Source organism: Lynx canadensis, chromosome A1, assembly GCF_007474595.2.
Source record: "Lynx canadensis isolate LIC74 chromosome A1, mLynCan4.pri.v2, whole genome shotgun sequence".
In the NCBI taxonomy this organism is placed as follows: domain Eukaryota; kingdom Metazoa; phylum Chordata; class Mammalia; order Carnivora; family Felidae; genus Lynx; species Lynx canadensis.
In genome coordinates, this window is record NC_044303.2 from 15,332,890 (window position 1) to 15,346,771 (window position 13,882).

General features: G+C 38.9%; 1 protein-coding gene across 1 annotated transcript in view; it reads left to right on the forward strand.

The window, feature by feature from the left end:
- Positions 1-649: 649 nt before the first annotated feature.
- LOC115512104 (regulatory factor X associated protein) overlaps positions 650-13,882 on the forward strand; it is a 79,147-nt gene continuing 65,914 nt past the window's right edge. Inside the window, exons 1-2 of the mRNA XM_032593436.1 lie at positions 650-766; positions 3,841-3,992. Coding sequence (XP_032449327.1) covers positions 650-766; positions 3,841-3,992 — 269 coding nt within the window. The remainder of the gene's footprint in view (positions 767-3,840; positions 3,993-13,882) is intronic.

The window sequence follows — 13,882 nt, forward strand, 5'->3', positions numbered from 1 at the left end:
GGCAGGAGAAAGTGTTGCAAGTTGGCAGAGTTGGAATGGTGACCTGGTTCCAGTTAGTTCTCAAAATTTCTATAAGCCTATCCTGATGGGAACTTGAGCTTGTTAGGCCCTTAACTATACAAGAACACTTAGAAGAAACCTGGCCAGCCAAATCTTCCCAAGTAATAACCTTGTACTCCTATGCCTCAGCCATATCCTAACCTCCATATTTGTTCCTCTAGAGAAACTCCACCTCATCCATCACATACCAACGAAATCATTGTAACTCATGAATTATGTCCTATGCATACAAGATTAAAAATCTCTATTAGGCCTTACCCTCACCAACATGAAATGGGGTGATGTTGGTGAAGCGTCCCCTGGTATCTTTACTGTTTTTGAGAAGGCTAAGGTTCACCTGAAGGTGAAGCCACAAAAGCCCTCATCTTTGTACCTTGTGTTGATCCCTCATGTGTGCAATGGGAATTTTCATGCGCAAGGAGAAACATGAGAACTCTCTCAAGATTGTAAGCAATGCCATCTGAACCCTAATTGTATGGCTCTCCTGGCCAACATCATCCATAAAAATTTCAAATCATGGAGAAACTCATAATCACAGTCTATGCCATCAATGCCACGAAGACACTGTGGGTGTCCCCTGTGGTGAACCATGAGGTCATGGTGCTTCCCAGAGTATCATCCCCGTAACCAGTGGCACTTCCAAGAGTATGTCATGGATCCGACCTGCCATCTGAAGAAAGCTTCTAAGTTCAACATCAAGAATGTGGTAGATCAGGAGTTGGGGGGCCCTCTGAAGAAAGTCCTGAGCAATACTGAAGACTAGATTGTCTCCCATGATTAACAGAGTCACCCACTCCTCCACCTTGATGCAGGGCATTGCCCTCAATGACCACTTTGGTAAGCTTATTTTTAGGTATGAATGTGACTACAGCAATGAGGTGGTAGACCACTCATGGTCCATTAGGTTCCACAGAGTAAGAATCCCCTGGGCAACAAGCCAAATAGTCCTGAGGTAGAGAGCGACTCTCAGCTGCTGGGAAGTCCTTGACTCACATCCAATCCCCAATCCACTGAGAAACTCCCAACCCTTCACAGTTCCCATTCCAAGCCCCTGAAGAACCCTACCATATATATATATATACCTTGTCACATATGATCAGCACAATCAATATTATACACTGTGCCCAGAGAAGGAAAATCTACCAGTTCCCCATTAAGAATCACACCTAAGCTTTTTAGTATGGCATTTTGCTTCCTTATTAAGCTCTCAGATTATTTTTCTGTGCTCCACTCTAACCATTCATACAACCCAATATCCTATACGTCAGCCATACTGGCCTTTTTGCTGCATTTTATTAACTCTGTTTTAGTGAATACTGTTTCCTTTTCTTGAATGTTCTTTCTATGATCCTGGTCTACCTGACAAATGATAGATAATCTTGAGGTAATTGGTGTAACAGTGTCAAAGAAAAGTCAGAAGGGGCTATGGGAGAAAGGTCTCAATAATAAAGAGTTAGCAGCATGTTATTACTTATTGATGGAGCAAATCAGTGATGATCTTGGTTGTGAAATAGGTACACATATGATGCTACTGAAGAGGCATGACCCAAATGTCACCTCTTCTCCATTGCTTTCCCTAGCCTCACTACCCACCTCCTGAGAAAAGGTCTTTGGCTAGAATTATTTTCCCTCTATTTTAATGAGAAAAGCATTTATGAGTTCCTTCATTTCTAAGCTTCTAATGAAGAAAATAAAGTTTCTTCATTTCTAAGTAAACCTTAGTAAATCCCACTCCTGGGGCATCTGGGTGGCTCAGTCAGTTAAGTGTCCAACTCTTGATATCGGTTCAGGGCATGATTTCATGGTTGTGAGATCAAGTCCCACATCAGGCTCTGCACTGAGAATGGAGCCTCTAGGGATTCTCTTTCACCTTCTCTCTCTCTGCCCCTCCCCTCCCCTGCTCATGCCCATGACCATGCTCTCTCTCACTTTCTCAAAATAAGCATTAAAAAAATAATAATAAAAATCCCATTCCTTCCAGACTGTTCTCTGAGTCCTTCTTGCAACATTATATCTATCCTTTCCCTTTTTATTGGAGTCTTCCAGTCTATCCACAAATATGCACAGATGCCTGTACCCTAAATCACTTAACTTTAGTGCCCTTCCAGCTAATATCATATTTCTAACCTTCCACACCCAGCAATTCCAGTGGACAATATATTATTATTGCCTCCATTTTGTTATAAGGCATCTACTGCCCCTTTTAGCTTCTTTCTTCATCTTCTTCACTATTACCTCAGGTTATCTGATGACAACAACAAAAAATCCAGATACCAAATGCAGTGCCTTATTTTCAGTTTCCATTGAATATAGGTGATTTATCCTAGTTCTTGAAATGATCTCCTCCTAGTCTTTTGGGACATAACTCCTTTGCTTTCCTCCTACCCTTCTAAACATACCTTTTCAGACTCTGTTCACAGGCGTTCCTCCCTTCCTTCCTCCTTCATCCTAGATATGTCATTGATTCTCTTCTCTTTCATTAGATATTTCACTTTCACAACTTCAACCACCATTCCTGCATGGACTAGTCCTATATATAAGCCTTGACCTCTCTAACACATTCTGGCTCTGATTTCTGTCTGCATATGGGATGTGACCCCCTAAAGATACCACCAACACCTGAAACAATATCCTTGCAACTAATTTTCATCACCTCTTCTTTTCCAAACATACCTTTATGTCTATCTCTTACATTTCCCTTCCAGCAGAACCACATTAAAACCATAAATAAGAGATAAAATGTCTCTTTTACTTTTAAAGGCTTTCAGAAATTATAATATCCTAAAACTTCTTTGGCAAACAAACTTTATAAACCAGGCTACAGAGAACTAAAGAGGAAATGATGTTTTTACACCTCAAGGTAGATACAATTCTGCAATTTAAGATAAAAAATGTCTCATTTTACAAAGAAAATCACTTCTAGGGAAGCACATAAAGAGAGTTAGATGGATTCCTAAAAGACTAGAGAGGCTCAGGAGTACTTACCTTAGAGGAATCATTTATTTAAGATATAAGGCAAAAAGAGATCTTAGAAAAAATAAGATGCTATATGAATGCAAAGATTGGTTCTATTGAAATTATGTTAATTTAATTCATTTACTCCATGGGGATTATGCCACTAAAGAGTTCAAAAGATTTAGTCATCTTCCTCTGTTACAGATTTATTTTAAATCCTTATGTTTTCAGCTGTCTACCTTTTGGTCTAGTGGCCTTTTGTACAAAATATTCCCATTAGAAGAAATATTTCTGACTAACCCTTTAAAATATGAACAAAATAGCATCTATTCTGAATTGCTAGCTGCTCTCTGAATAATAAATCTTCCTACAGTTAAACACGGATAATTAAGGTCTGTTTTAGAGACTTGATTTCAGAGAAAGGAGGCTCAGTAATTAAAGTGAAAATGAAAAAAATGAAAATGGAAACTGATCAGGAGTGAATTTCCATTTCCATTTAACAGAATCTCTCAGGCACTAAGTTTTATTAAAATTACCCAGGAGGCTACTCAAGCTATTTGCTTTCCAAATAACCTCTGATTTTGAATAAACAAAATGTAAGCTATGTTATTTTGGTTCTATAACAGAACTAGGAATGAAACGCAATTGAAAATTCAGGTTGCAGTGGAGGTTGAAAAAGATGAAAAAAAAAAAAAAAGAGCAAAGATGTGCTGATCAGGAGTACCTGGCGAAGCCCCTCTGCTCCCTCCCCACAATAGCCTCTTCCGGGGAGAACCCCAGCCAGGAAAGGTCACTGCACAGTTTTAAAGTTGCTGTTCCTTAAAGCCTATCTACCTCTTAACCTCCATGGCTGGCAAGGGACTGCTGACCACCAAGGGGCTGCTGCAGTCCTCCAGGACGGCCTCTTCCAGTCGAGGGTTGCAGACAGAACTAGCTTCAAAGATGCCCTGTATCTACTCGCGTGGTGTGACAGTCAAGTATGTTCAACGTCATGGCGGCTGTTAGTTCAGCCCCAACAACAGATGAGAAGCACTGAATGCTGCAGGTCTGGGAGAGAATCCCAAAACACATGAACCATCCTCTCTAAGAAAGTCTCAAAATCTCATGGAAACAAACAGGAGAGGACCAAAAGATGAAAGAAAATCTCACTTCTTTTTTCTAGGTTAATAATGTTTACATTTCCAATTACAATTCAAAACATTCACACCAAACTAAAGTGATTAATTTATCTTATTTGTCACCTTCATAATATTTAAGTTCTACTTGAAATGAATGGAAAACAGCTTAGCAAAAATAAACAAAAACCAAAAATACTAATTGCCCAGTATTAGTTTAAGGAGCTTCATTTTTCATATAACCTTTATTCCCCAAATTCTATTTAATGAAGAAACTAAAGTATTATGCCAATTCTCGTGCGTTTCAGACACTGAAAAATCTAGAGATAATCAGAAAGGCCTATTATTAAGGGTCATGCATGGGAAAATTGGAGGGTGGGGGTCTTGTGCACTCCAGAGTGGTACCAACCAGCATTTTGCTACATGTTTGTGTAAGTGTTCAATCTGCTTGGTGATCATGCACACTCTATGATAACCACTATCTTTGTATTAATCATTTTGTCCAGATAGCTTTGAGGGTTATAAAGAAGTATCTTTCCAAATGATTTTTGTGTAACAGAAGGACTGTGCCCAAAACATTGGATCATTTATTTTTGTTCCATTATTTCCCCCATATATGCCAAACTCAATTGGATTAACATACTTGAAACTTCTCATAATAGTAATTCATTTTTTAAAATATCTTAGCATTGCACATTACACAATAGAATAGTATGACAACTAGAAGGCACAATTCCTGATGTGAAGAAAGTTTTACTTGGATAGGCAACCAGTCTTGAACAAAGGAAACAATTAGGAGATAATTTCACAATTATGAATTATGTAAGTCTTAACATAAGCAAGTATATTATGACTTAATATGAACATTTAAGGTCACTGTCATATTTTCTTGGATTTACTTCTAATTCTTTATATGTTTTTCTTTTTTATTTTTTTATTTTTTTTTTTTAAATTTTTTTTAACCTTTATTTATTTTTGAGACAGAGAGAGACAGAGCATGAATGGGGGAGGGGCAGAGAGAGAGAGAGGGAGACACAGAATCAGAAACAGGCTCCAGGCTCCGAGCCATCAGCCCAGAGCCCGACGCGGGGCTCGAACCCATGGACTGCGAGATCGTGACCTGAGCTGAAGTCGGACGCTTAACCGACTGAGCCACCCAGGCGCCCCTGTTTTTCTTTTTTAAATGGCATGTTTTATTTAACCATATGTCTTAAAATTTATTTTTTTATAGAATATGTATCTAGTACACTTGTTGATGTCCCTTATTAATTTTTCCCATTATCTTTATAAAGCTTTATTGAAACCTGTATGTCAAGGTGACAATAATACAGTGTTTGGAAAATAGTAACAAAAAAAGGGTATCCCAGAGTCAGGTTTACCAAATACAAACTGGAAACCAGGGAGCATCTTCCTCCATTTCCCAGCAGGAAGAGAGGGCATAACAATAGCTTCTGCTGACTTATATGCCGTTATTTTCTCTTTTTTAAATCATTATCTATGAGTAATTATAACTTTATTCATATATCTTTAATACGTTTTTTCTTATTTTTCAACTGGGACCTCCAATTCAATGTTGAAATGATATAGCAGGCATCCTCGTGTCATGCCAATTTTAAAGGAGATGATGTTTCTAATGATGTACCAGTAAGGATGATATTTGCTGTAAGTTTTTGGTAAATACATTTTAGGTATTTTTCATTTACTGTGATAACTTTTAATAAAAACATTTACAAACAGCTTAAAACTGTCATGAAACAATTTATATTTACCCATATGTTAATTTGCTCATCATTCCTTCTTGTGTTGCACACACATCTTCCTTTTTTCTTCTTCCCCAAGTGAGTCCTTTAGAAGCTCCTTTAAAGAGTGCCTACTGGTAATACACTCTCAATATTTCTTAGCTGAAAATGTCTTTATTTTGCCCTTATGCTTGCCTGAAGTTTTAACTAGGTATGTGTTACCGTATTGACAGTTCTTTTCTTTCAGCATTTTGAAAATATTATCCATTTAGGGCCTCTCTCCATTGTTGATGTTGAAAAGTCAGCCCTCGCATTACTACTGCCGCCCAAAAGTATGGTCTACGGAGCTTGTCAGATGTGTGGATCTCAGATCCCATCCTAGACCAATTGAATCAGAACTCTGAAATGGTGGAGACGCTTCTCCATGCTTACTTACTAACTTTACAGGTGATTCGGGGGCTCATTAGAGGTTGAGAACCTAAGAGTAATTTGTGTATAGGCAACTTGATCTCTTCCTACTTTTAAGATCTTCAAGACATTATGATATATCTAGACGTAGATTTATTTTATTTATTATGCCTGGGAATTTTTACTTCTTGCATCTAAAGATTCACATCTTTCAATAATTCTGGGAAATCATCAGCCATTATCTCACCAAATATTTTCTCCTTCTGTAACTCCAATAACGTGTGTTTTAAACATTTTCATTTTTACTTTCCTATAGTTTTTAATGTAAATCTCTACATATTAATATCTCTAATGTTTTCATAGGAAAACAATTTCTGAATAGGGGTATCTGTAAATGACTACATCTGCAGAAATTTAATTCAACAACTTACACAACGGATGCTGAGTGACCCACACACACACTTCTAATCTCCGAGTTGGGAAATAACTTTCCACTAAAATAGTATAGCATTTTACAATTACTGCAGTACCTTAAAGCTTAATCAAAACAGCACCACCAAAAACTACACTGTAAAATGGAACGACTGAGACCCTTCTATTGTTTGTTTATGAAGTAAAATCTCTTAGAAAACATTCAAGACAAGTTGATACTTCATTTTCATATCACAGTGTGTTCTTTTACAAAAAGGTACCCATGTATCATATCTTTGTCAAAAAGGAGTAACTTATTTTTTTTTAAGTAGGCTTCACATCCAGTGTGGAGCCCAATGCAGGGTTTGAACTCATGACCCAGAGAGACCAACACCTGAGCTGAGATCAAGAGCCAGATGCCCAACTGAGTACACCACCCAGGCACCCTTGCAGTAAATTATTTTTTAAATACTTCTCAGTGAAGAAAACAGCCAAGCTAAGAAAAAAAAATCCAAGATATTTTCCTGTGACTTTAAAATTCATTTCATTAATAGTTGTATTCATAGACTCCACAGAAAATCTGTTTCCTGATATTTCAGGGACCTTTCATCAAATTTGGTGATTCAATGACTTTCACAGAAAAGAATGTCAGCAGTTTTAGAATGCCAGAACAATAGCTTCATCTGAACCTCTCAGTGCTTCCCCTCCACTCGAAAACATGAGGACAAAGAGCTTGAGCAGAAATAAAACCAGGCATAGAACCTAATGGGGGAAGGGGCATATTCTTCTTTAACATGCTGATGGATAAATAGGAAATTTAAAACTTGATTTGTTTTAAAAGCTAATGCTTTCGAGACTAATTATCTGTAATGACAATATGTCTGTGTGCTATGTAAATAAGAACCTACAATGAGACACATCTGTCATAATGAAATGTGACACAGGAGAGATTAGACTAAAGCTTTCCTTACAGTGAGCTTTTAGACAAACTTTTTCTCTGATTAATAAAATGTCCCATTGTTTGAGACACTTGCAGTAAGATGTGGATGGAAATAGCATTGGATTATTATAGGAATTTTTGTGGATGAGTTATGCAGATTTGATCTGATTAGTTCATTTGTGCTCAGCAGAGGCTATGATCGCTCCCTCTCAGTCAGCCATTGCCATGTTCTTCAGAAAGGCACAGGATCCTCTGGGAGCTGAAGTCTGGTACCTGACATTAATGTATGGGCTTGTTTACATCAAGAAGCTCATTCAGAAGAAATTCTTTCTCTCTCTCTCTCTCTCTCTTCATCTAGAGACCATCATAAAACAAACAGAAACTACCATGATCTGAGGCTTACCTCGTCTCACTCTCTTCTCTCACCTGTAACCTCCACCTCTCCCTTTCTGCTGGTTCTTTCCCATTAGCCTAGAAATGTGCACGTCTCTGTCATCTTAAAAAAATAAAGTAACAGAAACAAGAAAGTCCTCTTTGAATTCTGCCAATTTAATTCACACTTGACTCACTGAAAGAATAGTGCATTTCTCATCTTCACTTTTATACTTCCCTTTCATTCAGACCCTATTGTCATCTGGCTTGTTCCTAGATTAGAAATATTGCTGGGACGCCTGGGTGGCTCAGTCAGTTAAGTGTCCAACTCTTGATCTTGGCTCAAGTCATAATCTCAAGGTTCATAAGATCAAGCTCAACATTGGGCTCTGCAATGAGAGCAAAGAGCCTGCTTGGGATTTTCTCTCTCTCTTTCTGCCCCTCCCCTACTCATGAAAACTCACACACTCTCTCTCAAAATTAATAAATAAACTTAAAACCAAACACACAAAAAAATAAATCTTGTTAACAACTGTAATAACAACAAGGTGTCTATTTTTCAGCCCCTACCTTGTTTGACCACTCCAGGGACCCAACACTATTGATGACTCCTCTTTGTGAGGTTCTTTACACAGTAGGTGTCTATGACTCCAGTTTTTCTTCTAATTCTCAGTTCTACTCTTCCATGGGCTCCTCATCATCAATCCTCCTACTAAACAGTGGTGAGCCCAAGACCTGCATCATGAGGCCCCTTCTCTTCACATTCTGCCTGGGCAATTGCATCGTTGCTCACAGCTTCTCCTTAAGTTGAGAATTCCAACATCTGCATCTGCTGTGCAAACCCTCTCCTCAGCTCCTGAGCTCCAAATCTATACATCCCACAGCTCATATGGATGTTAAATAGACACCGCAACTCAATGTAACCAGAGAGGCTTTATTTTGAAAGAAGAAAAGTTTTTCCTACTCTATTCTTTATCCTCTCAGTTCTTCAACCAGTAACCAAAGAACCAGCTTTGCCGCTTCTCTTTCTCCTTTGTCTGACCTCAATATCACTAAGACTTGTTAGTTTTCCTTATCCCCTTCTCACCATTCTCAGTGTCTTACCTATCCCGTTGTCTTCCTTCTCAATGACACCATTGTAGTTTACACTTGTTATCCCCTGCCTATAACACTGTCTCCTAAACAGTCTTCCTGTTGTTATATTTGCTGCTCTCCAGTCATTCAATTCACTGCTGAGGCGATGTGCCTATGATTATAAACCTCACTCTGTTGTTGAAAACCCTCCACATTGAACATCTCTTACGCACCCCTTCAGATCCTTCAGCCTCCCTGTCTCCCAGGCCTCTGTCACTTGCTCTGCCCTAACTACAGCTACTTCACACATCTAAAATGCCTGCCTACAGAAATCTTCTGCCTGATCCCAAGGCCTGGAGCTTCTAGCTCCCCTCCACCACTCCCATGCTCAGATGAAGCACCACATGTTAGTCCTGGTTCTCCAAGAAGCAAATACCAAGATTCAATTAAACATGTGCTACAGATCTGATCACTACTGAAGGAGAGAAAGAAGTTAGGAAGGTTATATAGAAGAGTCCTAGACTCCAGTGCAGTTCTAAGGAAATCTTGGCAGGAATGCGAGACATCCACAAGCTAAAACCTCCTGTTAGAGGAGTCCCTGTCTCCTAGGAATAGACCTACCTTACTATGCTATGATCAGCCTGCTATGATCAATCACTGGGGCAGACAGAGGAAGTGTGGCCTCTGTACACTTAGCGTGTACGCAGATCCACCAAATCATACTGCTGGACAGACACAGCAGCAGTCTACTATATGACGGAAGTGGCACATTTATGATGAGGCTGGAGCAGGTCCAAAATTATGAGTAAATTACTATCAACTGCTGGTCCAGACTGCCTGCCATCTACTTCTACAACACCAGTGTCTCTCTTTCAACCCATTAATTCCTGTGCTGACCAAGTCTCAGAGGAAAAAGACACAAGAGTGGCTCATAGTGTGTTGGTGTAGCTGGAAATGAACAGTTACCACATTAGCCCCAAATGTGGGTGACTGAAAGATGGTCTGACATAATGACCCTGAATAGTCTCCTTGACCAGCCCAGTGCTTGTGCAATAAGCTACAGAGTAGACAGGGTAACAAAGATGAAGACTATGCATGGGCCTAATAACAATGGCTTCTTGTCATCATCACCAATCTGGCTACAGCCACTTATGAGTGGCCAATGTGCCAGCATCAGAGACTAAAGATGTGCCCTCAATGTATCGCCATCCCTTTAGATGTCATCCAACAACTATCTAGTGGCAAGTTAATTTTTCCATGCTGGAAGGGACATTAATTATTAATCCATACAACACTGACACATACTCTGGATAGAGGGTTGCCTTTCCTACCTGCAAAGCCTCTATCGACACCACTATCAAAGGGCTTGCAGAATGCTTTATCCTTCAACATGCTTTCCACACAATGTTAGCTCCCACGTGGGATTGTTTTCTACAGCAAAAGAGGTACAAAAGTGGACTTGTTACCAGGGGACTCAATGATTATACTACGTACCCCACCAGACCAACAGAATGACAAACAGCCTGTTGAGGGCTCAACTATGGATGCAATATCTTGTGGGGTTTGGGTACTGTCTTCCAAGAAGTGATATATGGGCCAAATTGAAAGGTGACATATAGTAATATGCTTCCAACAGTAAGGGTTTATGGGTCCAGGAAGCAAGAGACACACAAGTTGTCCCCTCATCATCAAACACAGGGGTCCATTGACAGGATTTGTGCTTCTACTCCTTGCAATCCGAGGTCCTTCCCAATCGGAGGCCCTAGTTCCCGGAGAAGGGGCACATCTGCTACTGTATGTAAGAGTTCCATTGATTACCCCTGGACCATTTTGAGCTTTAATGACAATATTTTGAGCTTTCATGCCAACAGTCCAAAAGGTAAGGAAACGTTTTCCTATCTTATTGATTTAATTAAAGAGCTGGTGTTACCATCACAGGATGGCTTCAAAGGAGATAGTGTCTGAAACCCAGGGCATCCACTGGGTATCTCTCAGTACTCACATGCCCATTGGTAATGGTTAATGGAAAAATGCAGCAGCCATGACCTAAAACGTACAGGGAAAGCAAAGGGTGAGACCACTTGAAGTTCTAGGTCACCTCACCAAGAAACCAATATAGACCAGCAAAAGCTGGCCCAGGATGAGGGAAGTATATAGAATGTGTGTGAGGACAGAGATGATAAATATCAATTAGAGCCTCAGGACCAGCCCCAGCCAAGAGATTGTAGCTTATTATTTCACTAGCCTGCTTGCCTTCTTTCTGGAAATCACAACAAGTCTCCTTCCTGAGGGGAATTCTGTGACTGACTGACTTGTTCCTCCCCTCTGTGGGGAAGCAGTAAGAGCAATTTGTTCTCATAACAATAGAAGCCCAATATTGTATCACAGAAACCATATATAATGGAAGGTCACAAGCATATCTGAGGATCATAAGAGGTCATCTGTACTGGGTACATCTTATGCACTGCTTCAGATTCCCCCAGCCTCACCTGTCAATCAGCCCTTGGCTATCTGTTCCGCCTCAACCACTGCCACAATGACCGGTTCCAGACTCAGATGAAGCACCACACTGCAAGGCATGGATCTGGCTCTCTAGAAGGTGCCCAGTGATGCAGTTCAAAAGTAGAAGGGAGTTAATACCTCAACAGTGAGCTCTGTTTAATGGGAGACAAGAGAAGGTAAGATGCTATCAGATGGATTCCCTTCCCCTACACCCTCTGATGGAATGCTCTGAGGCACGTCTTTTTTGTACAGCATCTTTGGAGCTGTTTCAAGTGGCTGAGAAACTGGCTCTGTTTCTTTGTGAAGTGATGACCAACTTCATAATGAAGACCTTGTGTACCTCCCATCCTTCCCTGACTTATTGCACTTTTCCTGTCTCACTGCCCCCAGATTACCTTTCTGGGAAAGCATTAGCATTTAATCCTTACCTCTGGTTCTGTTTGATAAAGAACCTGGGCTAAGTTTCACTTCACTGCTCACTCCCTCCAAAGAAAACCTCAGTTCCAGTTCCCGATGTCATTTTCACTCTCATCACCTGTGGTCCCCTACGTTCATCTTTTAGTGATCAAGCAGAGCTCTTCACAGGTTTCCAAGCTGCCCACCTTTTTCACAGCATCATACATCTGTATCTGCTCTTTACTGTGCCTGGAGAATACTCTCCCACCCACTCCCTCTGGTGAACTCCCCACAGTGCCAGGGGTGAAGTCAGACAACAATGAATCCAGTACCTCACGAAACTTCACTACAATTGAAATGTTTAGAAGCCTCTTTCAGTATCCTTGCTTAATACTGAAATATTAAAAGAAAAAGAAAAGGAAAAGAAAAGCCACGTATGAATAGATAAACACTTATTCTTCCTCTTATGGTAAAAAAAATACTTGAAATACAAGAAAATCACTATGGAGACAAGCTGAAATGCATTCCTTTATCAGCAAATGTAATTGAAAGATTCTCAGCAAAACTGCTGAATGTTTGAAGATGTAAAGAAATAAATATTAAAATAAGTATATAATAATACAGGTTTTCTGTATAGATAGAAAAAAGTAAAGATATTGCTAAAAAATCAATTTATGATATTACTAGTCTGGTTCAAAAAAGAAATAAAAAATAACTCCTTTTCTTATGAACAACTAAAGGAAAACATGTACCAAGAAGCTATATTCTCAATGGTAAATTCTTTAATGAAAACAATTATTTATGAAAAAAATTGCTTAATTGAATGGCTACTTAAAGTGGAATAAAAAATATTGTGGGATAAAGTCAGAAACATTTCCACATATAAAATCCTGCACTGCATCATTCGTAGTCAAGATGTTACAGCAAAGCAGTTGAAGCCAGGAGTGTGCCAAGTGTTAGAGATGTCAAAAATGTAGTTCCTTTCCAAGAAGACAAGGTCTTTAAAATACAGACTCTTGTACAATACTTTGTAATGACATGAGGAATAACCGTGGTAATCTTTTGAATGACACAAGGTTTGTTTGTTTTTTTCTACTTGTGGCAAAATACATAAAAGGTTTGTTGAATATAAAGGTATTATACATCTTTATTATATAAAACACCATGCTCCAGATTTGCTGATTTTTTCTGGTATGACAATAGTGGTCAGGATTTGCTGTTTGGAAGATATTTTCATAGATTAAATACCCTTTATCACCACCTTCAAGATGAAGCTACCATTTTGATAATTTTGATTCTGATAATGAATGAGAAAACAACTGCTTCTTGAAAACAAAAAAAAATTACTCTGGGGAGAGTATTTTGAACAATGACTGTTTGATATTGTTTCCATTAGCATATGATCATACAACTGACAATAATATATGCCACCTGTAACAACTCCTTCCTGTGCTCACATTTTAAAAGTTGACAATACATTTTTCAAACCTGTTTTCAAATCATCCACATGTGGAATTTCATTGGACCTATACCCACTTACAAAAATACATAAAATGCAGGACTTTTTGATGAGTCTGCATAAACAACTGATTGATATCATGGAAGATGAACATCTGGTGAGTGATTTTCAACTAAAATCTTTGCATAATTGGTGAATGGAATTGAAAAAACAGCATCATGATCTAGCAGGCACAACCAACAATGCACATCTTCAATTTGTATATATGTATCTTTGTGAGGTATTTTTCTACTATGACCACCTTTAGAAACAACTATAGAAAGAAACTGAGTTTAGAACCAGAACTTAAAACCAAATCTTTTCAAAGATAATATAGCATACCCAATGACATGTTTTCAATGATGTTTTAAAAAATGTAACTGCTTATCTCATCTTTGTCTCATCCCTTTTT